The following is a 26,437-nucleotide window of genomic DNA, read 5'->3' as shown; positions in this document are numbered from 1 at the left end:
CTCCCTTTGTAGACCAGGCTGGCCTCGAACTCCCAGAGATCCGCCTGCCTCTGCCTCCCGAGTGCTGGGATTAAAGGCGTGCGCCCATTTTTTTTTTTAGTTTTTTTTTTTTTTTTCGAGACAGGGTTTCTCTGTGGTTTTGGAGCCTGTCCTGGAACTCCCTTTGTAGACCAGGCTGGCCTCGAACTCCCAGAGATCCGCCTGCCTCTGCCTCCCGAGTGCTGGGATTAAAGGCGTGCGCCACCACCGCCCGGCTGTCCATTTTTTTTTTTTTGAGGTTGTTTTTTGTTTGTTTTCAGTCTCTTACCAGATGTCATTTGCAAATGCTTTCTCCCATGCCTTTTCATGCTATTGGCAATAAGTACCCCTTGATGTACATATACTAATTTTTAATGAGGCCCAATTTGTTGTTTTTGTGTATTTTATTTTTGTTACATTTTTGTGTGTAGGGTATGTATGTATGTTTACTGCAGAGTGTATTGAAGGTCAGAGAACAGCTTACAAGATTCATTTCTCTTCTACCATGTGCTCTGTGTGGCTATATCCCTGGGGAGATGTGAAGAAATATCTGTCCAACGCAGCTAAGGAATCAACAACAGACCAAAGTGGAGATGCCATCAAAGTTCATCTTGATAAAGCAGTGAGTTTATTGGTGCTTTTTAAAAGCCCACAATGAAGTTTTCCTTCCAGAAGCAGAAATGACTGAAAGAGCAAATTTCCAAAATCCTGTGCTAGTGAGAGCGACAGCTCCTGAAAGCTGGAACCCAGGGTTAACTCACCGCGGGACTGTAGATAGTCCTGTAGCTCACTGCAGTCAGTGGTCTGAGAGAGGCTTGTGTTTAATCATCAGTCCTTAGCTGGACAGCTTCTGGACTTGCTGAAACTTACAAGTTTTTTATACTTCCTGAGTTTCAAGGACATACAGTCCTCTACCCATTAAACGGTCAGGACTATAGGTTCACAACATCATACCTAGCTCTCTTGATAGTATGGTCTAACAGCTCACTGGGAAGATTAGCCTGAAACATGCTGTGAATGTCCTGGGAATTGGGGTTTGCATAAGTTTAAGGCTTTTCTTTCACTCATTGCATTCTGCCTTAGCAAGTGCCCAATAAAACTTGGCTCAAAAAAATACTGAAATTCAGAACTAAGTGAAGATAAACCAGGAGTGGTGGTGCACACCTGTAGTTCTGGCACTCAGGATGCAGAAGCAGGCATTCTGTGAGTTCAAGGTCAGCCAGAGCTACACAGGGAAACACTTCCCAAAAAACAAACAAACAAACAAAACTCATAGCAAGTTTAGTATAATTTCTTATCAAAACTCTGATAGTGTTTTCTGCTAGGAGAAAAGCCATTTCTAAAAATTCTTTAAAAAGTTTAAGGATTCCTCCCTCCCCTCCCCTCCCCCCAGATAGGGTTTCTCTGTGAAGCCCTGTCTGTCCTAGAACTCACTCTCTAGACCAGGCTGGCCTTGAACTCTGCCTCCTCACCACCATCGCCTGTCTCTAAGGATTTGTTAATAAGCAAAATAACCTTAAAAGAATGAAGTTGGAGATCTTATACTTTGTGATGGAAATAAAGCGAAGCTATAACAATGAACACCATATGAGACTGGCGTAAGGACAGACACCAAGAACAATGGAATAAACAAGGGAGCCTAGGAGGATATGGTTAATTGATGTATTAAAATTTATTTTATTGTTGACACTAGAGTCTGAACCCAGAGCTACTGACTACTGACCAGCTGGCCTCAAACTCACTCTATGTTCCTCTGCCTCCCAATTTCAGGTATTAAAGGCATGTGACTGTCTGCCTGGCTATTCAGTAGGGTCTTGTTTGGGCTGAATAGGAGTGATCTGGAAGCAAATCCTTGGAGAAGAAATGGCTTGTGATGGGTATGCAGGAGTGTTCTAGTTCAGGTTGACTTGAGAAAAGATAGTGCCATCTTGGGGTTTCTATTGCAGTGAAGAGACCATGATTATGGCAACTCTTTTTTTTTTTTTTTTTGGTTAAGGTTTATTTATTAATTTTGTATACAGAGTTCTGCCGGCATATGCCTGCTGGCCAGAAGAGGGCACCGGATCTCATTATAGATGGTTGTGAGCCACCATGTGGGTGCTGGGAATTGAACTTGAACTCAGGATCTCTGGGAAGAGCAGCCAGTGCTTTTAACCTGAGCCATCTCTCCAGCCTCTCCCCCCTCCCCACATGGCAACTCTTATAAAGGAAAAATATTTAATTGGAGTGACTTCCATCTTCAGAGGTTTAGTCCATCATCATCATGGTGCGACATGGTGGTGTGAAGGCAGACATAGTACTGGAGAAGTAGCTGAGAATTATACATCTTGATTTGTAGGCAACCTGAGTGAACTGACACTGGGCGTGGCTTGAGCTTATATGAGACCTGAAAGCCCACCCCCACAGTGACAACTCCAACAAGGCCACATCTACTTCAAGGCCACACCTCCTAATAATGCAACTCCCTATGAGTTTATGGGGCCAGTTACATTCAAACTACCTCACTGCCCAACATTGCTAGAGTTAAGGGTTTATGCTAATTTATCTGTTGTCTCTGCCTTTAGGCAAAGAAAGGCCTGAAGTTGGAGGTAGTTGGGAAATTATCTTTATCTCGCTGTGCCAAAAGAAAAGTTCTTTAGCCCGCCAAACTGATAAGATCCATTCCCACAGCCTAAAGAGCCCTTCATTAAGGTCCTTCCCATTGAGAAGGTGCAGTGGCTGCTTTCTCAGGCCTGAGAGGTCTAGGTTCTGTGGAGTTGGGAGCCAGCACTTCAGGCAGTGCTGTGTGGGTCCACCACCTCTATACTTCCTTTAACCTACAGTGAGGAAGAAAGAATGGGGTTAGGAACCAGTCATACTTTTCACTATAGTGTATCCTGATTTGGCAAATGTTAAATTATGAAGTAGATGCATCTTAGAAGCATTGTGATATAGTATCTTGATTTGTCTGTCCACAAAGAGCAGGTGTGTGTAAGCTGAGCATGTCCTCACCACTTGTACAGATTAGAAAGCTGGTGTTTTGGAAAATTAAACAATTTATCAAAGTTGAATAACAGATAGGAGGCGGAACTAAAGAGTCAGTCCAGAGTGGGCCAACATTAAAGTCTAAACCTTTTCCTAGTCTTTATTTCCATCTTCCTCTGGAGCGCCTTGAAAACCCCCTGTTTTTCCACATAGCATTTGTTGAGCCATGATGTGACCTTGGCAGTGCTTCTTTGAAATATGACTTTTGAATAATGTCTAAGCTCCTGGATGTGTCCTCATCCAACTGTGCTTACCTCATGAACTCTGGGGCAGTATATTAGTATATTAGGCTGCTTCTTGATTCGATGCTATGTGTCCTCTGGCTGATCCCACCCTTCTGGTTGACTTTCCTTCAACTGTTGGGATTTAATTGTTACTTCTGAAGGAAGTGAAGGCGAATTTAATTAATCCAGGCCAGTGGGTACAAGAAAATACAATTTTAATATATAAACACACTCACACACCCGGAGTTCAGCGATCCACCATAAACCGGAAACAGGAGTAAAAACATTCGCCCGAGGCTGTCCCGCCCCAAAAGGCGGGGTCTCTCTACAAGGAAGCCCCAGGCTAAGTTATATATAGCTTTCTGTCACTGTATATCTTTCCACTTAGGTTTGTATGATTATCTTTAATTCTGGGAGCTTCCATAGGTAAGGGCTATCATACTATGTGTATTTTTATATTAGGCACACTGTGGATATTTATTAATGGATTGGGTGAGAAAGCATCTAGGTGATGCTTTAATGTATGTGTTCTAAAGGACTAGGCTATAACTGGTATCTGTGTCATCGACTTCTTGGGTAACAAGAATGGTTTGTAGAATGCAAGTAAGTGTTCTGACAAGTTTCCTAAGAGGGCCAACTTGTAATATGATATTTCACAGGCTTACAGGACAGAAAACCATTCTTCCCTGATATGCCTGTCACAAGATATAGAGGTTTTTTTGTTTTTTTTTTGTTTTTTTTGCCTATCTTAAGTTGTCTGAAGCCGAAAGGTAGATTGGCATTTTGGATTATCCCTTGTGTGACATACTACTCTCCAGCCTTACTGACTTAAAACAGCCTCTTTTATGATTTGCTTAGGGTTCCACAAGTTGACCAGGCTCATTAGGTTGACATTCCCTCACATTTACTATGTGCTGGAATGGATGCTTCAGCAGCTTGTGACTAGAACACCTCAGCTTGTTTGTGCTCAGGGTCTTTTTTTTTTTAGTTTTTCGAGACAGGGTTTCTCTGTGGCTTTGGAGCCTGTCCTGGAACTAGCTCTTGTAGACCAGGCTGGCCTCGAACTCCCAGAGATCCGCCTGCCTCTGCCTCCCGAGTGCTGGGATTAAAGGCGTGCGCCACCACCGCCCGGTGTGCTCAGGGTCTTGATGCTCACTGTTGTGTCCTCATCAGTTCACTCTCTTTGGACAGCCGAGGCCTCTTCGAAGCATGGTAGTTGAACTGGGAACTGAATTTCTCCAGACAGCAAAAGCTGAGATACTAGACCTTTCTAAGGTTCAGTTTAGCACCAGAGCAGTCCCAACCCTAGGCGAAGGAGGCACAGAGGAGCAGGAGTCCCAGGAAGTTGTGTTTTACTAGGACCTGCTGACGGAGTCCAAGGGCCTGAAGGGGTATGTCCAGCAAAGCAGGTCTAAAGCTCACATTGTGTCATGAGGACACTTTCATGCTCTGGCCCATTCTTGCATCTTTCTTTGCTTCCTTCCTGTTCACAGGCAGTGGTAGAGTATGTTGTTTAGTTAGGTACTATATCACAGTATTCGAAGCCTCAGGCTTTAGAGCTGGATGCTGTATGGCTTGGGAAAATTGTTCCTTTGTAGTGTAAAATGACAGTGTTAGAGTATTTATCCCAGGAAGTGGTATAAAATTTAGGAAATGCCTGGACTGAGTCCCCTATAGAATTTTAGGGGCAGATCAGATGTGCAAAAGCATGTTCTGCGAGTGAGGACTGATCCAGCTTTGGAGAGACAGCATTCACCAGGTGTGTCCAGCATGGCCCTAGCTCTTCATGCCCAGGAAGCCCCCAGTAGTTGCTGGAAAACACTTGGAAAAGTCGTTTGTCCTGAATGCCACAGGACTTCTTGGTGCTGATTTGCTACTGTACCTTGACATTTGGCAGGACTCACTGCCTTGGCTTAGTGCCGAATGCCACAGCCCCTGGAAAAAAGTACCGGCATGACTTGAGGTTAGGCCCACAACTCCAGATGTCTTTCTGGTTTCTTAAGCCTTGAGGGTCTCTTCTTAAGAGGATTGGGTAGGCATGAAAGCCACTGACTTGGAGTCCCTTCCTTCCTGTCCTTTAGCCATTGGGTAAGTGTGATGCCAAAGAAGAGCATAGGCGTGCTAGTGTGGCCCTGGGTGGGGTGCATTGACAAGGCACCCAGGTGGAACCCTTCTGCTCTTCCTCACCTTGCTTTCAGGATGTACCTTCCTTTGTGCCACTGTGTAGTTTTCTGCATCCTTTTTTTTCTTATTTTTTTAAAAACGTGTGTGTGTATATATTATGTATGATTGTATGTATGTATATACCTATGTTTATGTGCTCTCATGTACCACAGTGTGTGTGTGTGTGGGTCAGAGGACAGCTTCCCCATGTTGGTTCTCCCACTATGTGAGTTCTAAGGATTGAACTCAGGTTATCAGGCTTGGCGGAAAACACTTTTACCTGAGCTATCTTGCCTGTCCATGGGTTCATTTCTTGAAGAATAAGACAAAACTAATTAAGATCTGCTGTGTCTGGAATCTGGGGGAAGACTGACTTGCAAGTCTTCTCACCTCCCATCTCTAAGTGCACCCACTGCCAGGTCTGTTCCTTCAGTTATTGAGTGTGTGAGCTGTTGGGGCTTATCTCATGAAGTCCAGGAATGAAAGGATAACCCATGTCAGAGAATCAGAGAAAACGAGGACCAATGCTGCTGTGTGCCCAGTTTCCAAGATAATTTTAACATTGTGTGTGTGTGTGCGCGCGCACCAGAAAGGCACCAAGCAGTTGCTTGTCTAGACTTGGCCAATTTGGGTAGAGTTCTGGCTCTCCATTAGCCTGGAGATCACTGAAGGGATTTGGGGGCCAGGCAAGGGCTTTCAGTATGATGATGAGGGTCTATTGTGTTAGCTTTTGTTAATTTGGAATTCAGCATTTGAGACCATGGAGCACATAGTGTGATTTCCAAACTTTCCGAAGGTTTCTGTTCATATTTGGTACACCTGTTCTGTAGTGGTCTTGCACAGCTGTTTCTTTCACTACCACTTAGTGACCAGTAAAAATAAAAATGTATTTCACTGTGTTGGGGGAGTTCATGCTTGATTTGATGGCGTGGATAAGACTCTGGAAGATGATGCCAAAGGGCATGACCAAGGACCCATATTGGTTACTGCCTTTGAGTACCACATTGTATTTTCCACCCTGGCATGGGAACCCTGACAGGGTTTACAGCTCTCCCTCAGGTGTACACCATGGACTCCCACCTTACTTGAGGAGTCATATAGAGCTGATGACTTTCATCCCTTGTCTATAACAACAATTACTGATGCTGGGTTGACTGTCGCACTTCTAACCTGTCATTCACAGTACTGAGTATAAAGTCAGTTGCAACTACTATGTCTCATTGCAGCTTTTGTACTTTTGACCTTGGAAGCAGACCAGGGAGATGGACAAATACCCACTAAGCACAAGTCCTTAGATTACCTTTCACAGACTACCTGGTTTTGGTTTCTTTGCCTGACTTGGTCCACCCTACAAGCCATAAATAAACTTCCTCAGCCAGGCTTGAGTTCAGAGGGGCCCTTTGTGGTCTCTGAGGACCTGCCTAACTCTTTACCCTCAGGAACTGAACGTCCAGTTTAATAGAGTATACACTTTTTACAGAGGTCTAGGTGGAAATGCTGAGAAGTGGACTCTCTGTGTTGTAGGACACTACTTCTGGTGTGATGTGAGCAAATGTCTGCTTACCCTATATGACCATCAAAGTCCACCTTAGTGAACCAGTGAGTGCTTTTGGGTTATGTACAGGAGTATGGAAGACTCAAAGACAGCTGCATCTCCAAAAGCCCACCCCTGCATGGGTGACAGCTCACGAAAGCTGGAAACCTGGAGTGCACCACACAGCCTGCAGGCAGCTCGACATGGAGGGGAGTCTTTCTTCCAGCTTGGTCTGAGCTTCCTTTAGGCAGTTCAGCTAGTCTGAAAGCCTTAGTAGGCCCTTACTACTTATAAAAAGTTGGGGAGGGGGCTGGAGAAATGGCTTAGCAGTTAAGAGCATTGCCTGCTCTTCCAAAGGTCCCAGCAGCCACATGGTGGCTCACAACCATCTGTAATGAGGTCTGGTGCCCTAGACTTCTGGCCTGCAGACATACACGCAGACAGAATATTGTATACATAATAAATAAATAAATATTTTTTAAAAATTAGATTGCTGAAATAAAATTTAAAAAAAAAGTTGGGGAGGAAGGAAGACATTGTGTCTGTTAGGAATTTCCTAAAGTTTTTGTTATTTACTTTCTAAGTTTTAAGAAACGTCATTGCATTATAGACTGTTTCATCTCCCTTCAGAACATTCTGAGTCTTCAGAGCTTCCTTCCAAGATTGAGTGTGTAGTATAGACTTAGAGGACCACTTTGAGGAACCAGTAGGCAAGGGAGGGCCTAGGCTGTAATGAGCCTTTTGGCCAGCAGTCAGAAGGGATGGAGAGTGCCCTTCTTTCCAAGCTGTTGCCAAGTAGAGACCCACATTACAGGGAGATGTCCTCAGGTCATAGGAACTTGTGACTGGAACTCTTACTGCAGACAGTTCATAGCCATTATATATTTAGGTCTCTCAGTGATGACGTGCTTAGTCTCTGTTGGGTTTCAGCTGTCTAATGTTGCTTAGTGAGTCCTTAACAGTTTGACTAACTAAAGCTGTTAGATCTCTTTATTCTTACTCGTAGGTAGTTTTATCTGTAGCCTGTAGTCTTGTCCTAGGTATAAAAGTTGGAGATGTCATTTGAGAAATCAATATTTAAAAAATTGAGAATTCGTTGTTGTTTTCCAGTGAACAAAAACCAAACCAAGCTTCTCTTTGTTTCCAGGCAAGCCGATATTTTCAGTTGATATTCACCCTGATGGGACCAAGTTTGCAACTGGAGGACAAGGTATGTTTGTAGTGTGAATATCACTTCTATGTTATCATGCTCTTCTCCTGGTGTTCCATGGTTAACTGTAAAGAGACAACTTGTTGCCTTGCAGTTTGGCTGTGACTTAGTTTAAAATGCACAATATGAACAGGTTAAATTGCAGACTTTTTTATTGAGCTGGATATAGTGCCACAGGTCTGTGATTTCAGCACTGGGAAAACAGGAAGATATGAATTCTAGGCCAGCCTAGACTACAAAGTGAAGTACTACTTTTTTGGGTCTATAAGATGATTTTTTTTTTCCTCGAGACAGGATTTCTCTGTAGCTTTGGAGCCTGTCCTGGAACTAGCTCTTGTAGACCAGGCTGGCCTCGAACTCACAAAGATCTTCCTGCTTCTGCCTCCCAAGTGCTGGGATTAAAGGCGTGTGCTACCACTGCCCAGCCTGTAAGATGATCTTATAAATATTGTGAAGCTCGCTTATTCTAATTATTACTATTTTTATTAAGTTAAAGCTAGAATGAATTTGTGTCCCTACACCCAGGGTTATTCAATATAAATTGGCAAGTGGCCCCCTGGATACAGATCAGCTACAGAGGCAGAGATTCTGTCAGTGTTCTGATCAGTTGAAGAGAGGAGTGGGTAGCTAACTGTGTCTTTTCTGGACAAAGGGATTTGACTGTGTTACTGAGAAAGAAAGAATGCTCAGAACATTTAAAAATATTATTCATAGTATTAGCATCGTGCTTTATTCAGCATCTGTTGTAATCTTGAGGTAAGATGGTTCCTTTTGGAGAGACAATAAATACTATTTTTGTGCCAGAAAACCGAGCTTTTATTTATAGTGGTAAAAAGTAGCATTGGCTTAGGACTCCTGACCCCACACCTCTACAGGGTGCTACAGGATGACTTCATAGTGGCCATTTTGCCCAGAGATAGGTGCAAGGAGGTTATGGCTGAGGCGGCTTTTTTTTTTCAGGTCTAGGAGAAATATTTAGGCAATATTTTTACATGATTGGCTGAGAGGAGGTTTCAAGCATTTCATAATCACTTTGGAGCACCCATTCCAGACATTTTTTTTTTTTTGGTGACTTGTGTTATGGAGATGGAAAACAAATAATTAGTAAAATGTATAGATAGATTTTTCAGCACAGTTAGCATCAACTTATGACCCTCCTGAATTCCCTCTTTGGTTGATCTCCATCTATAGGCAGATAAGGAAAGGGCAGATAAGAAGGTAATGAGCCCATTTTCCTATGTTCAGGGCATATTTCAGATTTGGGTCTCAAAGCATCCAATCAGTTCTGGAAACAGCCACTGGATCCAGGCAACACGTTGAAGGGGAGGGAGACCCTGGTAGGGACTGTGCTTTTCTCCTTTTCCTCAGTGTTCATGCCCAGACTTGAAAGGGGCCTGGATAGGGACTTTTCTTCCTCTTTATTTTGTAGATAAGGACTCTGCGTTCTGGATAGGGATGAGAACCTCAGAGGCCAGACAGGGGCTCTGTCCCCTCCCAATTTTTAGTTCAGTCAGTATTCATTTCAGGCTGGCCTCAGCTACTATTGAATCCCCTCTCTTTTGGGTCCCTGTAGGTCCTTGTTTTTTCCCTCACCTTTTGTATCATTTATTTTAATAATTCAAGATAAGTCTGCTTAGATCTAGCCAAGTGTGATTTATAGAAACTAAATGAGCATTTTCTATAGTTAATGTAATCAATATCAAATTTCCACTCCTTGCATATTGAGCTTGTTTTTGCTCCTTCAATCCAGGGCAGGATTCTGGGAAGGTTGTGATCTGGAATATGTCTCCAGTCCTCCAGGAGGATGACGAGAAGGATGAAAGTATTCCCAAGATGCTTTGCCAGATGGACAATCACTTAGGTATTACAGAGTGGCCCTTTGCAGGCTTTGCGTGTTGGCAGAGTGCCCAAGGTTAGCACATGTGTTTGTAATTAGAAAGATAAGGCCCCGTGCGGCGTTAACTCCCCTCGGCCTGCTGTCTGAAGGCACAGATGTTGGCTGCACACCTGGGTGAGTTATTCAGCAGAAGACTCGGCCCGCCCACAGAACCATCTTTGGACAGTCTGCAGGTACCTCTGGTGATTTCCTGCTCATGAGTCGTTACTGCCTGATTCCATGGGGCTTTGGGGCCAGCGACCTGGACACAGTAGAGTCGTTCTGGGGAAGGGACACACGAGACAACTCACCAGATGTCTCAGATTGGTGCTGTGTCAATAAGAGTCTCTCTGCCAGGACCCTTTAGACTGGACTATTTCATGTTTTCCTTCCCTGTTGTATGCAACACCTTAGTCCCATTGACAGTTACTAGTGTTTGGTTCTTAGTCCCTTCCTCTGCTTTGTGTGTTCTTACCCTCCCAGCAAGCCTCTCATAGTCACTGGGTCTAGAGCATAAGTTGCTCACAGGCCATGCATAGGCTTCAACTTTGTTAGGGTCCACATCATATTCCATATCTCCTGAAGATTGAGCTGTGTGTGCTCCTGGAGGCTCTAACCTAGTAGAAGACTGGGGGGACTTCTGCTGGACTTAGTTTACTAACTACACACAGAGTCAGTCAGTCTCCTGTACTGACAAGTTTGGAAAATCCAAATTTAAAAGGTCTGGCTCTGAATAATTGAGGTTTTTCAGAGCTATATGTTCTACTCACCAGCTTCTTGGAAAGTTCTGGAAAAGGCACCTTAGCCTTAGTACATGTTTCATTTTGAGAATAATCCCTGTTGAAATTCATCTCATCCATAGATAACCCTTTGGGCATAGTGAAGTTTATTGCTGCTCATAGAAATAAGCCTCCAGCTGTCTGTTTCATTCAGCACAATTCTCAGATTATGCATATTTCCCCTCTAGACTGTTCTGGTTATGTGTTATAACACAAGATTAATGTTAAATGAATTGTTTCTCTGAGACTCTTATATAGTAGATGCCATAAATAGATTAGGTAGTTTTATAAACTTCTTACTTCTTGCAGACTCTGTGTAATACATGGACATGCCTATTGGATTTTCATCACCTTATTTTTTTTTTCTTCCCAGCATGTGTGAACTGTGTGCGGTGGTCAAACAGTGGGATGTATTTAGCTTCTGGGGGAGATGACAAACTGATTATGGTGTGGAAGCGGGCTACGTAAGCATCATTTTCCTTTTTCACATTTAATTTTTAGAAGCTTTTTTGCTGGTCTTTATCAAAGTCACCTTTTCCATCCTGGCATAGAAGTCACAACATTATGAGTAGCAAGGAATTCCCATAGGTCAGAAGCAGATGAAGCCTGATAAGTGAATCGGGAAGCTTCTGCCTGCTGGCCTGGTCAGCTACCTTATTGTAGGAACACAAGATTTAGCTGAGAAGGAAAGGTTGATCTTTACAAAGCTGTTGACATTGTGGCTTCCTTTGTTTAGTTATTCAAATAAAATTTCACATACAACCGTCATACACAAACATGGCCAAAATCTGATGGAATCAAGGCTTGGAATCCAGAGCCCACTTTCTTTGCCTCATTTTGTGGTAGCCTTGCCTTCTGGTACCTCCTGCTCTGCATCAAAATGAATCAAGGATAATCTGAGGAAATTTTTTCTTTATTCCTGAGCAGAGTGAGTGCCGGTACTGTGTCCGACAATAAACTTTCCATGTGACGTTGGGCCACTCAGGCTGTGCCCCAGACCTGGCATCATTGTTCCGCCAGAGTCATGACCACGGCTTTGAGAGCAGAGTCATCCTGTCTTCTTGTGCCCACTTGACTGCCTCATGAGCTGTCTGGGTAAGCTCAGCTTTATAAGGGCAAAGGACATTCACAGAGGCTCTGAACATGGGTGCCCTATTTCATACTTCAGCTGAAAGCAGTCAGTATCTGTCCTTACTTGTTGAGTCAGGGCATTAAAACATTATAAAGTGACTTAAAGATATTATTCTTTTTTTGAGTCAGGCATAGTTTCTCCTACCTGTGGACCCAGCTACTCAGGAGGGATAGATTTTAACTCGGGAGTTTGAGATTATTCTGGGTAACATAGTGAGTCAGACCTTATCTTCAAATAAAAATGCAGTTTCTTGCTCGCTCCTTCCTTCCTTCCTTCCTTCCTTCCTTCCTTCCTTCCTTCCTTCCTTCCTTCTTTCCTTCCTTCTTTCTTTTTTCTCTTTTTTTCTTTTTGAGACAGACTTTCTATGTGTAGCCCTGGCTGTCCTGTAACTCACTGTGTAGACCAGGCTGCCCTTGAACTCAGAGATCTGCCAGCCTCTGCCTCCCGATTGCTGAGATTATTATAGTTATTATTATTTTTTAAAGACAGGGTTTCATGTAGCCCAGGTCCTTGGATGACCTTGAATTTTTTATACTACTGTTTCTACATCTTTAGTGCTGAGATTGCTGGGATGCATCCCTGGCATGCGTTCATTTATCTATCTATCTATCTATCTATCTATCTAACTATCTATCTATCTATCTATCTATCTATCTATCTATCTATCTATCATACCCTATCTTAAATAACCAACATAAATAACATTTAGTATACAATTTTGAAATGTAAAAGATAAAAATCTCTCATAGTCCTCCTAAAGAAAGCCATAGTTAAGATTTCATTTTATTCTGGTATATATTCCTTTTCTCTATTCCATGTGTAGAATGTATGTAACATGTATTTTTTACTTTGTATCATAGTATCATATTGTAGAAGATGTCCTGGTAGTCTGCTTCTTTTGCTTAGTCTTGAAAATTTTCCTGTTTAAGATTTGCAGTGGTTGAGCAGCATTTCACAAGTGCATGATTGGTTATGTTACCATACCTTTTGTTTAACAACCTGGTGCCTTTAGCTACTATCTGATTTTGATTTTTGTGTTTGCTATGAAAAGCTGTGTTACAGGGAACATCCCTGAACAGCACCTGGAATACTCCATGAGCACATGTCTCGTACCTCTTTCACACAGGTACATTGGGCCCAGCACTGTGTTTGGCTCCAGTGGTAAGCTTGCCAATGTGGAGCAATGGCGGTGTGTCTCCATCCTTCGGAGTCATTCAGGTGGTAAGTGTGGCTACTTGTTTGGGTGAGTGAGTTCCTAGTAGTAGCCTTAAAAATCATTAGCACTTTTCTGTCCCTTTGTTACTGTTTGGTCCTTTATGTACTATCTGGGATTTCTCTATCACCACTTGTCCCTTAATTGTCCCTTAAAGTTTATGCAGTCACTGGCTCTACCTCCTGCCTATACCTACATTTAATTACCAATACACACTCTCATAGGATCTAAGTGTATGTGCTTAACATAAAGCTCTCAGCCTCTTTTGTTTATTCTGCAGGAGTACCTTCATTCTTGGATCACTAAGTCTATAAGCACATTTTATTTATTCTTGAGAAACAAACCTGTAGGTGCCCATTGGAAAGTCCCTTTCTTTTTACATATATACATACATACATGCATGCATACCTACATTAATTTGTGTGTGTGAGCTCATATACCACTGTAAACATGTAGAGGTGAGAGGACAATTTGCCTGAGTTGGTTCTCTTGTTCTACCATGTGAGTTCTGGAGATTAGAGGTTAGGGTGTCAGACTTGATAGCAAATAGCTTTACCCAGTGAGCCATCTTACTGGTCCTATTGGATACTTTCTTAACTTGACTTTGAATACGTTTATAAAATGGTTTAAATAGGCTTAGTTTGGAAAGAGTCACATTTTGCAGATTTATGTTGAAGAGGAGGAAGATTGGTCTCCAATCAGCAGATTGGTAACAGTATGAAGCCTGTGCACATTAGGTACTAAATAGCATGATCCACATGTGTACAATTTAGACTTCTTTGAAGAAGGCTGTGGTCCAGCCCAGCAGGGACTGTGGGCAGCACAAAGGGCAAGGCTAGGTTGGGTGTGAGTATCAAGGTTGAGGCCTTTTATTTTATTTTTAGTTTTTAAAACCATAGCTGGTCTTCGTAGGTACAACAGGGAGCAGCGCAAGTGAGTTGTGAAACGTGAGAGAGGTGTGTCTGACAGCTCTGGGGAAAGAGCTTGTTTTAGCAGTTCATGACATAGGCAAAGGCCTATGTCATTGGGAAGGAGAGCAAAGAATGGGAAACCAGTTTGCAAAAACTGTAGGAGGACTGTCTAGATCCTGACTAGTGCTTGCGTAGTCCATAGTGTTCTCTACTGAGACCAGAAGAGAACAGGCTTATGAAAGTGGACATCAGTTCAGTGTGGATGGATGTGTTTGAGAGCTTGGAAAAGAAACAGCAAACTAAAACAAACAGCATTGAGTCTTCACTAGCAATATATGCACAGCAAATCCTTGTAACTTTAACTATGAATAAAATTATATTTATTTTTATATTGTGTGTATGGATGTTTTGTGGCATGTTTACCTGTGTACTAAATGTGTGCAGTGCCTTGGGAAACCAGAAGAGAGGAATGTTGGATCCTCTGAAACTAGAGGTAGAGATGATTGTTAGCCACAGTGTGGGAACTGGGAATTGAACTTGGGTCCTTTGGAGTTGCCGCCAGCGTTCTTAACTGCTGACCCATCTCTCTGTCCTGCCCTGCTCCCTCTCTAAAAGATATTACTTTATTTTAAATTATGTATTCAGATCAGGTGTGGCAGTACATCCCTTTAATCTTAGTACTCAGGAGGCAGAGGCAGGCAGCAGATCTCTATGCGTTCAAGGCCAGCTTGATCTACATAATGAATTCCAGGCTAGCAAAGACTACACAGTTCTATCTTCAAAGCAAGATAGAACCCTGTCTCAGAAAAACCAAACCAACCAAACAAACAAAAAACCCATCCATCATCCAGCCAACCAAAAAAAACAAACAAAATAAATAAAAATAAAAGTGTCCATGTGTGGTATGCACAGGTGAGTGCAGGTGCACTTGGAAGTTAGAAGAAGGCATCAGATTCCCTGGATTTGGACTTAGGCAGTTGTGAGCTGCTCAGTATGGTTCTGGGAGCTGAATTTGGTCCTCAGAAGAGCTGTATATGCTCCTAACTATTAAGCCATCTCATTAGCATCTGAAAGGAGAAATGAATCTTTTTTTATTTTGCTTCATTTTCTTTTGAAACAGGGCTTCCCTATATAGCCCTGGCTGTCCTAGAACTTACTGTGTAGACTGCTGAGCCTCAGACTCAAGAGAGATCTTTTGGCCTCTGCCTCCTGGGTGCTGGCGTGTACCATCAACATGCTGGCTAAATTCATCTCTTAACAGCCAAAAGTTGAACATTAGTGACAGCACATCTGTGAGAGCTAAAGCAGTAACCTTGTATTATAGTTTGATAACAACAACAATGTGTAATCTGCCCTTACCACTTCATAGCATCTTACAGGGAATCTAGTTGGGCCTCACTGGAGCTTGACACAATTACCTAAACGAGTGTTTAAGATTAGGGAGGATGTCAAGTGATGATTGTCATGGGTAACCTGAGACTCAGGCTGAGCTATAATGTGAGCATCTCTCCTGTGCCACCACCTCTGGGTGTCATTTACCAGGTAAGTAGGTTGTCTGCCTTCAAGTGTCAGAATTGATATTTTTGTTCACTGGTTCTTAGCAGATCTGGGCACCCAAGAAGGGGTGTTAGTGAAAAGCAGAGATAAATGAGACAGAAGGCACTGGGTCTTTTGAAAAGCAAAAGGTGAAAATAATATACTTGACAGGTCTAATGAAGTGAGAAGAAAAACCGGATAGAATTAAAGTGGGTGTGGTGGCGCTCGCCTTTAATCCCATCACTCAGGAGGAAGAGGCAGGCAGATCTCTTTGACTTTGAGACCAGTTTGAATTACAGAGTGAGTTCTAGGACCCTGTCTCAGAAACAAACGATAAAATAACTCCCGCAAACAAACAAACCAAACTCAAATTTCTTAATTGATCCTCTGTGAGAAAATTGGAAACCAATGAACTTCAAAATGGGTTCTGCCTGTGATCTGCTGCAGTGGTTGATGACCTAGGACCTCATACATGCTCCCTCATGCTGTATTCCCTAGCTTACCCAGACTGGGCTTGACCTCCCTAAATTCAGGCCAGCCTTGGACAATCTGTCCTCCTACCTTTGTCTTTCATGCTGCTGGGATTATTAACTGCCCAGTAGGTCTAGCTCTAAGTTATTTATTGATGTATTATTTCAAGTTTTGAGAAACATTGTACAGAGCATATAAATATTTATTCTTCAAAGCAAGATAGAACCCTTGATTTCCAAAATGTAATAGAAAATAACAGTGAAGCAAAAATAATCCGAATAAAGATAAAAACATCAGTAGCAATACTAGAGAATATAATATTCAAAAATTACTCATAGTAATTAAATTTGATCCATATAGAAGTATTTTGAGTAGATAGAAATTTATTATAACCTACTAGTAGATTAAATTTGACTTATGCTACATAGTCTCCTAAGATAGTCTAACAGGAATACTAGCTAATTAGTCACTAATCTCTAATATTATGCCTTTTTTTTAATTTTTTTTAAATATTTATTTATTTATTATGTATACAATATTCTGTCTGTGTGTATGTCTGCAGGCCGGAAGAGGGCACCAGACCTCATTCCAGATGGTTGTGAGCCACCATGTGGTTGCCAGGAATTGAACTCAGGACCTTTGGAAGAGCAGGCAATGCTCTTAACCACTGAGCCATCTCTCCAGCCCTAATTATGCCTTTTTTTTTTAATTGAGAAAAGGAAAAAAAAAACAAGTTTCCTCCTCCTCCCAGCCTCCCACCTCCCCCACCCTTCTCCCCCTCCCTCTCCAGTCCAAAGAGCAGTCAGGGTGCCCTGCCCTGTGGTAGGTCTTAGGTCCTCCCCCCTCCGTCCATATCTTGGAAGGTGAACATCCAAACTGGCTAGGCGCCCACAAAGCCAGAAAATTAAGTAGGATCAAAACCCCTTGCCATTGTCCTTGGCTTCTCATCAGCCCTCATTGTTCGCCATGTTCAGAGAGTCCAGTTTCATCCCATGCTTTTTCAGTCACAGTCCAGCTGACCCTGGTGAGCTCCCAGTAGATCAGATCCACTGTCTCAGTGGGTGGGTGCACCCCTTGTGGTCCCGACTTCTTTGCTCAGGTTCTCCCTCCTTCTGCTCCTCACTGGGACCTTGAGAGCTCAGTCCAGTGCTTCAGTGTGGGTCTCTGTCTCTATCTCCATCCATCACCAGGTGAAGGTTCTATGGTGATATGCAAGATATTCGTTGCCTTTTAAAAGGTGCTTACAGAGTGCTTTTTTATTAACATGGCAAAATCCTGTGTCTTTAAAACTAACAGCAAACTGAGTTTGGTGACACATCTCTGTGATTTCCAGGATATAGGAAGCTGCTGTAGGAGGATTTTGAGTTTAAGGCCAGCTGGGAGTGCATAGCCAAACTGTTTAAGAAACCAAGCGAAAGCCAGATGGCAGTGGCGCATGCCTTTAATCCCAGCACTCGGGAGGCAGAAGCAGGTGGATCTCTGTGAGTTTGAGGACAGCCTGGTCTACAGAGTTATTTCCAGGACAGGATCTAAAGCTACAGAGAAACTCTGTCTTGAAAACAAAACAAAAAACCAAAAGCAAAATAAACAAACAAACCCAAAACAACAACAACAACAACAAAAGAACCAAGTGTAAAGCCAGGTGTGGTTAGCAGGCCTTTAACCCCAGCACTCTAGAGTCAGAGGCAGATGTGTATATCTCTGGGAGTTGGAGGCTAGCCTGACCTATGTAGTGAGTTCCAGGAACAGCCAAAGCTACATAGTGAGACCCCATCTTTTCTTTTCTTTCATTTTCTTTTCTTTTCTTTTCTTTCTTTCTTTCTTTCTTTCTTTCTTTCTTTCTTTCTAAGACAACGAATAGGCAAATATTACAGTTCACAGTTAAGTCTAATTATCTTTTATATTGAGAATAGATAGGATAAGTTTGGTTGTGTATTTTGTTCTGGAGGAGCAGTGTAAATACATAGAAATCTGGAAAGGCAGAAGGAAGTGAAGCATTGTGCTGTATCCAGCACACGCAATGCAATAAGACAACAAAGCACTGAAAACTCTTAGAGCTGCTAAAGGCAGTCATTCAGTTTCCTCATGTGAAAACACGTGCCTCTTATTAGTAACAGTCAAGTAGAAAAGTCTCATGATCCAAAAAAAACCCTCATGCCCAATAAGATACAGAAATGTATACCCAGGAATATTGAACTATATGATACCTCTGACTTAAACTACAGACCTATTTTAAAAAGTTTTACCATGCTGAGCACTGATTAATTCAGGGTCTTGCATATTAGACAGGCACCCTGCCCTAAGCTACAACTTCAGGTGTCCCTCTTTCTTTCTGTCCCCGCTTTTAAAAAGAAATCGAGTCTTGCTCTGATCTCCTGACTCAAGTAGTCCTACTTCAGCTTCCTAAATAATTGAGTAGGATAACAGGTGTATACTATCATCACAAGCTTTCTTTTAAGCATGAGACAAACTCACCAATGTTATCTGGAATTTGCTGTATCCACAGGGCTGGCCTCAAGTACGCAATCATCCTGGCTCATTTTCTTGAATATTGAGATTATAGGTTTGAACCACCATGCTTGGCTTCATAATCTTTTCTGAGAGATGCGTAATTCATAAATAAAATACATTGTTTATTCTCAGTGTAATTGCTTATCCATGTAACAGTTAATTGATCACCTGTTGTATTCTAGGTCCTCTGCTTCCCTCAAGGGGTGCTTGTTAAAAGGACAATCTAAGTAGACCTAGCAGCAAGGACCTGTAATCAGCTCCTTCCTTATAAGGCCAAGGCAGGAGGATCAAATTTCAAGTTTAGCGTAGGTAATTTCATGAGATCCTGTCTCAAAATAAAAAAAAAAAAAGAGTGATAGTATGCACAAGGCTTAACAGAAGACTTAAAGGGACAGACAGTAAGCTAGTGATGTAGTAAGAGATGTGATAAACACCAGGGAAAGAGCCATGGGAATCGTTGGCAAGTACTAGGAACCAATGAGGAGGGGAAGATGCTTTAGTGAAGCATCCCCCAGTTACACTTTATTGAGTTTGACGATCCCTGAAGGGAGAGGTGAGAGAAAAGGCACGTAGCCATATACGTAGAGAGAACAGCTGAAGCAGACAACATGGAGTGTGGGCTTGGGTTTGGGTTATTCAGGGAGCCACTAATGGTGGTAGAGGGAGAGGTTGGAGCTTTGGGGTTTGGGGCTTTGTGACCACTCAGAGCTTTTGTCTGAGGGAAACAACAAGGTCAGGTGGTTTTTCAGTGAGAATTTGAAGCCTGTGGCAATCTCTGATGGCACTTGGGAGACCTATAAGAGGGGGCTGATGTAGGTGAGAGGCAATTCTGGGTCCTTACTTGGAAGTGATCAGAAGAGTTCCTGCCGTATCTAACACAAATTCTGAAATATGCAGAATTCAGAGAAGACCTGTTATACTAAACACGAAGAGGATGTCCTGACCAATGGGATGTCATTCCCAGAATTCTGATATGACTGTTTGTGAGGAGGAAGGTTTCAGAGTTTGGGTGTGGATGAGTAAGGAGTCCTGAACACGAAAGAGACAGAATGAAGGTTTGAAATGATCAAACCACCAAGAGAGGATAAGACAGACTGGAGAGATGACTCAGAGGTAAAGAGCACTGACCGCTCTTCCTGAGGGCCTGGTTCAATTCCCAGCACCCACATGGCAGCTCACAACTGCCTGTAACTCCATGATTTCACACCCTCACACAGACATACATGTAGGCAAAGCACCAACATACATAAAATAAAAATAATTTTTTTAAGAAAGAGGATGAGATGAGTTAAAGTGTGTGTATTCATTCTTATGAGACTGTGACCCTTTCCCAGTGAAGGAGGGCAACACGTTGAGATCCTCAAATGTGCACTCAAACATCAGCCAACCCCATGCTGTTCAAATGCTGGTTGATCGTCTTCCCTTCATTCTTTAGCCATTCTCTACCTCCTGACTGTCTTAAAAATATTAAATTCATTTTGAGTTATTATAATAGTCATTCATTATGCATTTTCCTTTTTCATTAAGGATGATACCACTGACAGAATAAAGCTTGAGTGTTGGATTAAAAAAAAAAAGGAAAACCAAACAAACACCCGTGTTACAGGGCTGGAGAGATGGACCAGTGATTAAAAGTGCTTATTGTTCTTCCAGGGGCCCTGGGTCACTTTCCAGGACTCACAGTGCAGTGGTGCAGAACTGTCTGGAACTCCAGCTCAAGGGAATCTGATGCTTTCTTCTGACCTCTGCAGGCTTCTGTATGCATGCGGTGTGCATCGATAAACTAGGCACACATACATAGCACCCACCATTAATCAGTATTTTTAAAATGCCTGAGTTACAAAGTGTGCTATACTAAACCCAGGCTCCCCTGTAGGGCTGCCGTGTGGTGTCTGGAAGAACTTCTCTGGCAGTCTCATACTCACTTCTAAGTTATGATGGTAATACCTAAACTCACACTTTCTTGTATTTCTCCAAGTTAAATGAGGTACCATAAAATAAACTTCCCAGTTGCAACATAAAGATGTAAATTCAGGGGGAAATCAGTTAGGAGATTTCAAATGACCTTTCAGGATAATGGGAGTCATGAATGATTTAATAGTGCAAGTCATCATAATAATGCCTTGTTTGTAGAGAGCTAATCCAATTCATTTTGAAAAAGCATGATTAATTTGGTGGTCTTAGGAATTTTGTACTTTTATATGAAATTTGTGATCATTCTGTTTCTGTTAGGAATGACACTGGAAGCTGAGTGTGGTGGCACATGCTTGGGCCAGGCAGATCTCTTGAGTTCGAGGCTAGCCTGGCCTACAGAGTGACTTCCAGGACAGCTAGGGGTACACAGGGAAACCCTGTCTCAAAAAACTAACCAACTAACAAACAAAAAGAATGACACTGGAATTTTGATACAGGCAACACTGAATCTGTAGGCTGCTCTTGGTAATGTTCTACTCCACAAGCAGAAGTCTGTTCTCCTCTGATATCTTTTCGGACATCTTTCTTCAGAGAGTTAAAGTTTTTATTGTGAAGGTTCTTCCTAGCCTTAGGTTTATTCTTAGGGTATTGTTTGTGTGTTTGTGGCACTGGGAGTGGGATTGTTTTTCAGATTTCTTACCATGTTTGCTATTGTTATATAAGAAGACTCCTGATGTTGGATGTTTAGTTTTGTATACCCTGACATTTTGCTGAAAGTAATCAGATCTAAGAATTTACTGGTAAAGAATTTAAAATCTCATATATAGAATAATCTGCAAATAAACATGATTTGACCTATTTAAAAAAAGTGGTGTGTGTGTGTGTGTGTGAGAGAGAGAGAGAGAGAGAGAGAGAGAGAGAGAGAGAGAGAGAAGCAATTAAGCAAACTGTTTACCGAGATAAAGTGAGGGTTGATTTGGAATTAATGGAGGGAAGCCATTGTGGTTTTGGCAGTTTTGTTGGTGGCGTTGGGTTAAAGCCTGTTGGAAGTGCTCAAGAAAGACAGAAGAGAGCTGGATTGAACTAGACTGACTTGTTGGGAACCAGTGAAAACAGGTGAAGGCAGGGTGAACTGGTAGAGGGAATGTGTTCTTGGGTGGCAACCTGGACTGCTGTTAAGAGTTGAGAATGAGATGGTATTGCTGACTGGACTTGGAAGCTTGGAATCAAAATCAAGGGTATTTGAGTAATCTGTTTTGGAAGGGTTCTTGGCATGACTGTGGTAGAAACCAAGGAGTCAGAAGAGTTTAAACAAGCTAGCGCCTTGTGTGTGGGAAGAATCGTCCTCTTGGAATTAGTAGAACAGTAGTGGGAATGACTAGACGTTCTATCATAAGGACTTCAGAGAAAATTATTACAGGTGTAGATTCTCTGAGAAGCCAGACATAGATGTCAGACTGGCCAGTGGATAAATATGTTACAGCTGAGAACATTTACAGTATCAGCAGCTGACACATTGTAAGCTTTGGCTAAGTCAACGTTGAAGAGGCTACACTGTATTGAAGAACTTTGTGTATCACAGGGACTCATCACTTTTCAAAAGGGAATGAATTCTCTTCACATGTCCTATAGGAACCATTGAACACTTTATGAAGTTAATGTAGAGCCTCAATAAATACAACATATACCCAAATAGATAGGAGATAAACACTAGATAATTAAGCCAGGAGAAGATATAAGTGAATATTCATCAGCTCTCTAGCCAAGGGGATATTTTTCAAGATGAGCAGAAATAGAAGAAAGTATGATGGATAGTGACAGACTACTTTATTAAGATCCTACAGTATGGGACTGAATAAATGATGCTGGTGGATAATATATGTGACATTAGTCTAGAAGTTGCTAAGGAAATCGTATCTATTTTCTGGGTTCCATTTGACCACATCAAATATGTATGTAGACCAGACTGTCTTTGAACTTGGAAATCTGCCTGCCTCTGCCTCCTGAATACCAGAGCTAAGGGGGTATACTACCATGCCTGGCACCTGACAACATCTTTTCTGCTGTAGACTCGGCATTATAGAGAAACACTGGAGCTTATGTGTCTACTCATAGAACTCTAAGATCTTGTTTTCTTCATCAAGTAGACACTGAATTCAGTTATGTTAACATCCACTTCTCAGAATGATTTCCCAGTTGACAATCATAAAGCAGTAACTTTTAATTAAGGCTTATATTTAAAAACGGTAACCTAATAAGTTAGAAGGAAAAACACTCTTCATTGCTGATGAGAAATTTTGAAATAGATGTGTATAGACACGTAAAGGTATTGACGGAAGCTGCTTGTTTGTTCCCAGCTGCCCAGACCATAAAATGATCACACAGAAACTATATTATTTAAATCACTGCTTGGCTAATAGCTTAAGCGTATTGCTAGCTAGCTCTTGTATCTAGAATCAACCCATTTTCATTATTTTATATTTTACCACGAGGTTTGTGGCCTACTGACAAGGTTCCAACTGGCAGCTTGCGTCTTTCCCCTCTGGCGGCTCCATGGCATCTCACAACTCCGCCTTCTTTCTCCCAGCATTCAATTTAGTTTTCCCTGCCGAGCTCTACACTGCTCTATCACAGGCCAAGACAGTTTCTTCATTAACCAATAAAAGCAACACATATACTTCTCACACCATTTCCCCTTTTCTGTTTAAATAAAAAAGGAAGGTTTTAACTTTAACATAGTAAAATTACATATAACAAAACAGTGTTCAGTATTGACTTAGGTCTATTTACAGTAAAGAAGACTATGTACTATACTTTATACATTATTTTATAGTAATGAAGACTATATATGTACTATAGTATGTAGACTATAGAGTAAAACAAAGGCAGCTGTGAAGATGTCCTAGGTAGAGTATGAAATGAAACATGCTGGTATATATGAATTGTGGTCTGTCAAATATAGTGCAATAAGGGAAGTCCCTCAGGCTGTCACTGAAGATTAAAAGGCTAGGAAAACATTGCAGTAGAAACTTTTGAATATTTTTCTCCTATCTTAAACAGTTTCTGCATGGAAAGAATTAGGTGGCAATTAACTGTACCAGGCATTGGTGTTAGAAAACTATGTGAGACCACATTCTTTATAGTAGGACAAGATAAGAATATCATTGGCATTGACACTGCTGGCCATTGTCAGTGTCTTGAAGTACCTGGTACTGTTCAACTGCAGCTTTTCACATCCTCACAATATTCTTAGGAAGGTAGGATTAAAAACAATCATTATCTTGCAGGTTAAGAAAACTGAGTCACAGATAAGTGTTACTAACTAAGCTGAACATGAAGTTCCTACTCATAATCCATCCTTGGGAGGCGGATGCAGAGTGATGAGGAAGTCGAGGGCATGCATCTTTGCCTGTGTATCTAGGCCAGCCTGAGCTATGTGAGACCTTATCTCATCAAACCAGAAGGGAAGGAAGGAAAGGAACAAAAGGAAAGTGAGAACCAACTGTCACTTGGGGCTCAGTAGGAAAAGGGTATTCCTATAGATTAGTAGTGGGATAGGCCTCCATGACATTCACATAGTCACATGCTCTTGATTTGATTGTGTTGTACAGCATGCTGTCGCATCTTGTGCTGAAAGGGTCCTGGAGAAGGCCAGCTATGACTCTAGAAGCAAGTTAGCAAGCCAAAGAGCAGCTTTGAGGCCACAGGAGCAGGAAATGTCAGGTTCCACAAGGACTTGAAGCCACATGACCTAGAAGTTCTCCTCAGAGCTGTGTCCTGAATTTAGTGCATGAAATTCAATGCCCACTGAAAATGTTAAGTAGGATTGTTTTCCAGATTGATGCCCCCCCCCCCCCAAAAAAAAGTTGTTCTTGTCTCAGGCTAAGTGTCCCCATGTGTGAAAATCCCAGAGTTAGTTGACCTGGCTTACAGAAAAGACTGCTGGTTTTTGGTGAAAGTGCCCACCATCACCCAAGTGCACACCAGGTAAGAGATCTTACCATAGCACCCTGTCTTCTTCCAGATGTGATGGATGTAGCATGGTCTCCCCACGATGCCTGGCTAGCCTCATGCAGTGTGGATAACACCGTCGTCATTTGGAATGCCGTGAAGTTCCCAGGTCTGTCTGTGGTTCCTCTCTACTGGTTAACAGCAGAAAATGGCTGTAGCCAACAGTAATGCCTGTCTGTTTGTGGAGCAGGGTGGGGAATGGATTATTTGTCTTTTTAATCTTGGTTACAGAAAGTTAAATGGTCAAGGATTTGTGTGTCTTGTCAGCCAGTTTTGCTTTTCGTTATCAACTATATTTGTTTAATGTTTAAAAAGAGATTGATGCTAAAGAAAAACTGAGCAGTAGCTTGAGTGTTTCAGAGTTTATTAAGGTAGCGTGTGGACAGTTGGCACTGAGAGATTGCTGACACTCCACACATGCTGTGTGTAATTTCTTTATCAGCTCAGTGAAACCATCTCTGTGAAACCATCCAGCAGATAGGGGCTACCACAAACTCAGTTTTGCAAGAGGGGAGCTTTTCTTGTTTCTTGTGTTTCAAATTGTGAGACATTGTGCAATTTGTAGTTTTATAATTTATAACTAGTAAAATATTTGTCACAGCTGGGCATGTGGCGCACCACTTTAATTCCAGCATTTAGGTGGATCTCTGAGTTTGAGGTCAACCTGGTCTACAAAGGGAGATCCAGGCAGCCAGGATTACATATCATGGTTCTAGAGCTCATTTTTATCACGTGATAAATACATCATCTTGAGTAGATTGAAATAATTTTAATTCCTTCTGGAAGCTACTACCAGTATGTATGGGTACACTTGTTTTGGCTTTAAGAGGAACAGTTGTAGAGCGGTCTAGCATTGACTACAGATCTGAATGAGGTACTCTTGGGGCACATTGTGTCTTTAGCACTGGCTTCCAGAAAACTCACTTAAAAGATGTCCCTTGAACCTATAGGCCTGCTGCTTCTGGGGGCTGTCAAGGAGGCTCACATCAAAATTACCCAAGGGACTTCCAGGTTATAAATATCTGCCTGCTGCAGATAAGATATGGAGTCAGAATTGGCAACTATGGCTCCAGCCTGTACCCTCATTGCTGTTTCTTTGGGGCATGTGTGACCTACCCACATGTGTTAGCTTATTCTGGCCTTCAGTTTGCTTTTGTGGAGTTGAAATATGGGGCTATTGTGCTTGCATTTAAGGGTGGGGATTGGTCAAGATAGACTACTCAAGTCCCTTCAAGTCCATTCCATGGGGCCATCACAACTAATGTTTTCTATATAGTATTGTTTTTCTTATAGATAACACCTCATATTTTATCTTCTTTCTTTTTTTTTCTTTTCTTTCTTTTTTTTTTTTTTTTTTTTTTTTTTGCTTCACAGAAATTCTTGCAACTTTGAGAGGTCATTCTGGCTTGGTGAAAGGGTTGACTTGGGACCCTGTTGGTAAATACATTGCCTCTCAAGCTGATGATCGAAGCTTGAAGGTATGGAGAACGCTAGACTGGCAGCTAGAGACCAGCATCACCAAGCCCTTTGATGAGGTAACTGGGAATAGTCTAGAGCTTGGCCTCAGCCTCTGCTATACTTCATGAGAGGAACTAGCCATGGTTTAGGCTAAATGGGTGCATACAGTCTAGGCGTCTGAATTCAGTTTTATGCGTTTGGTTATAAAAATCTTTCCTTTTTAAAAAAGTGCTCAGTGGCCAGCTTTGAAATTAAAAAATATTTTATTATATTTTTAATTAGTATACAATCTTTTAGGTTTCATTATGGCATTTTCAAACATAATTTATTGTTGATCTTTCTCTTGTCTCTTTCCTGATTCCCATACCCTTTTTTGCGTCCTTTATTTCTGGTAGCCTCCTTTCTGCTCCCATGTTTTGTGTTTTGTTGAATGTTCCACTTTTTTTTTTTTT

General features: G+C 41.9%; 1 protein-coding gene across 2 annotated transcripts in view; it reads left to right on the top strand.

Moving 5' to 3' along the window:
* The window catches only part of LOC102002839 (protein HIRA), a 103,873-nt gene that overhangs the window by 13,254 nt on the left and 64,182 nt on the right, over positions 1-26,437 (top strand). The window contains exons 2-7 of one of the 2 annotated variants that reach the window (XM_005372048.2): positions 8,111-8,173; positions 9,924-10,034; positions 11,202-11,292; positions 13,087-13,181; positions 24,541-24,636; positions 25,902-26,062. In XM_005372048.2, coding sequence (XP_005372105.1) covers positions 8,111-8,173; positions 9,924-10,034; positions 11,202-11,292; positions 13,087-13,181; positions 24,541-24,636; positions 25,902-26,062 — 617 coding nt within the window. The other variant, XM_013355545.2, reaches the window with a different exon arrangement.

This window comes from Microtus ochrogaster, unplaced genomic scaffold, assembly GCF_000317375.1.
Source record: "Microtus ochrogaster isolate Prairie Vole_2 unplaced genomic scaffold, MicOch1.0 UNK165, whole genome shotgun sequence".
Classification (NCBI taxonomy): domain Eukaryota; kingdom Metazoa; phylum Chordata; class Mammalia; order Rodentia; family Cricetidae; genus Microtus; species Microtus ochrogaster.
Note: the sequence above shows the minus strand (reverse complement) of the source record. Positions and strands in the feature narration are given on the sequence as shown.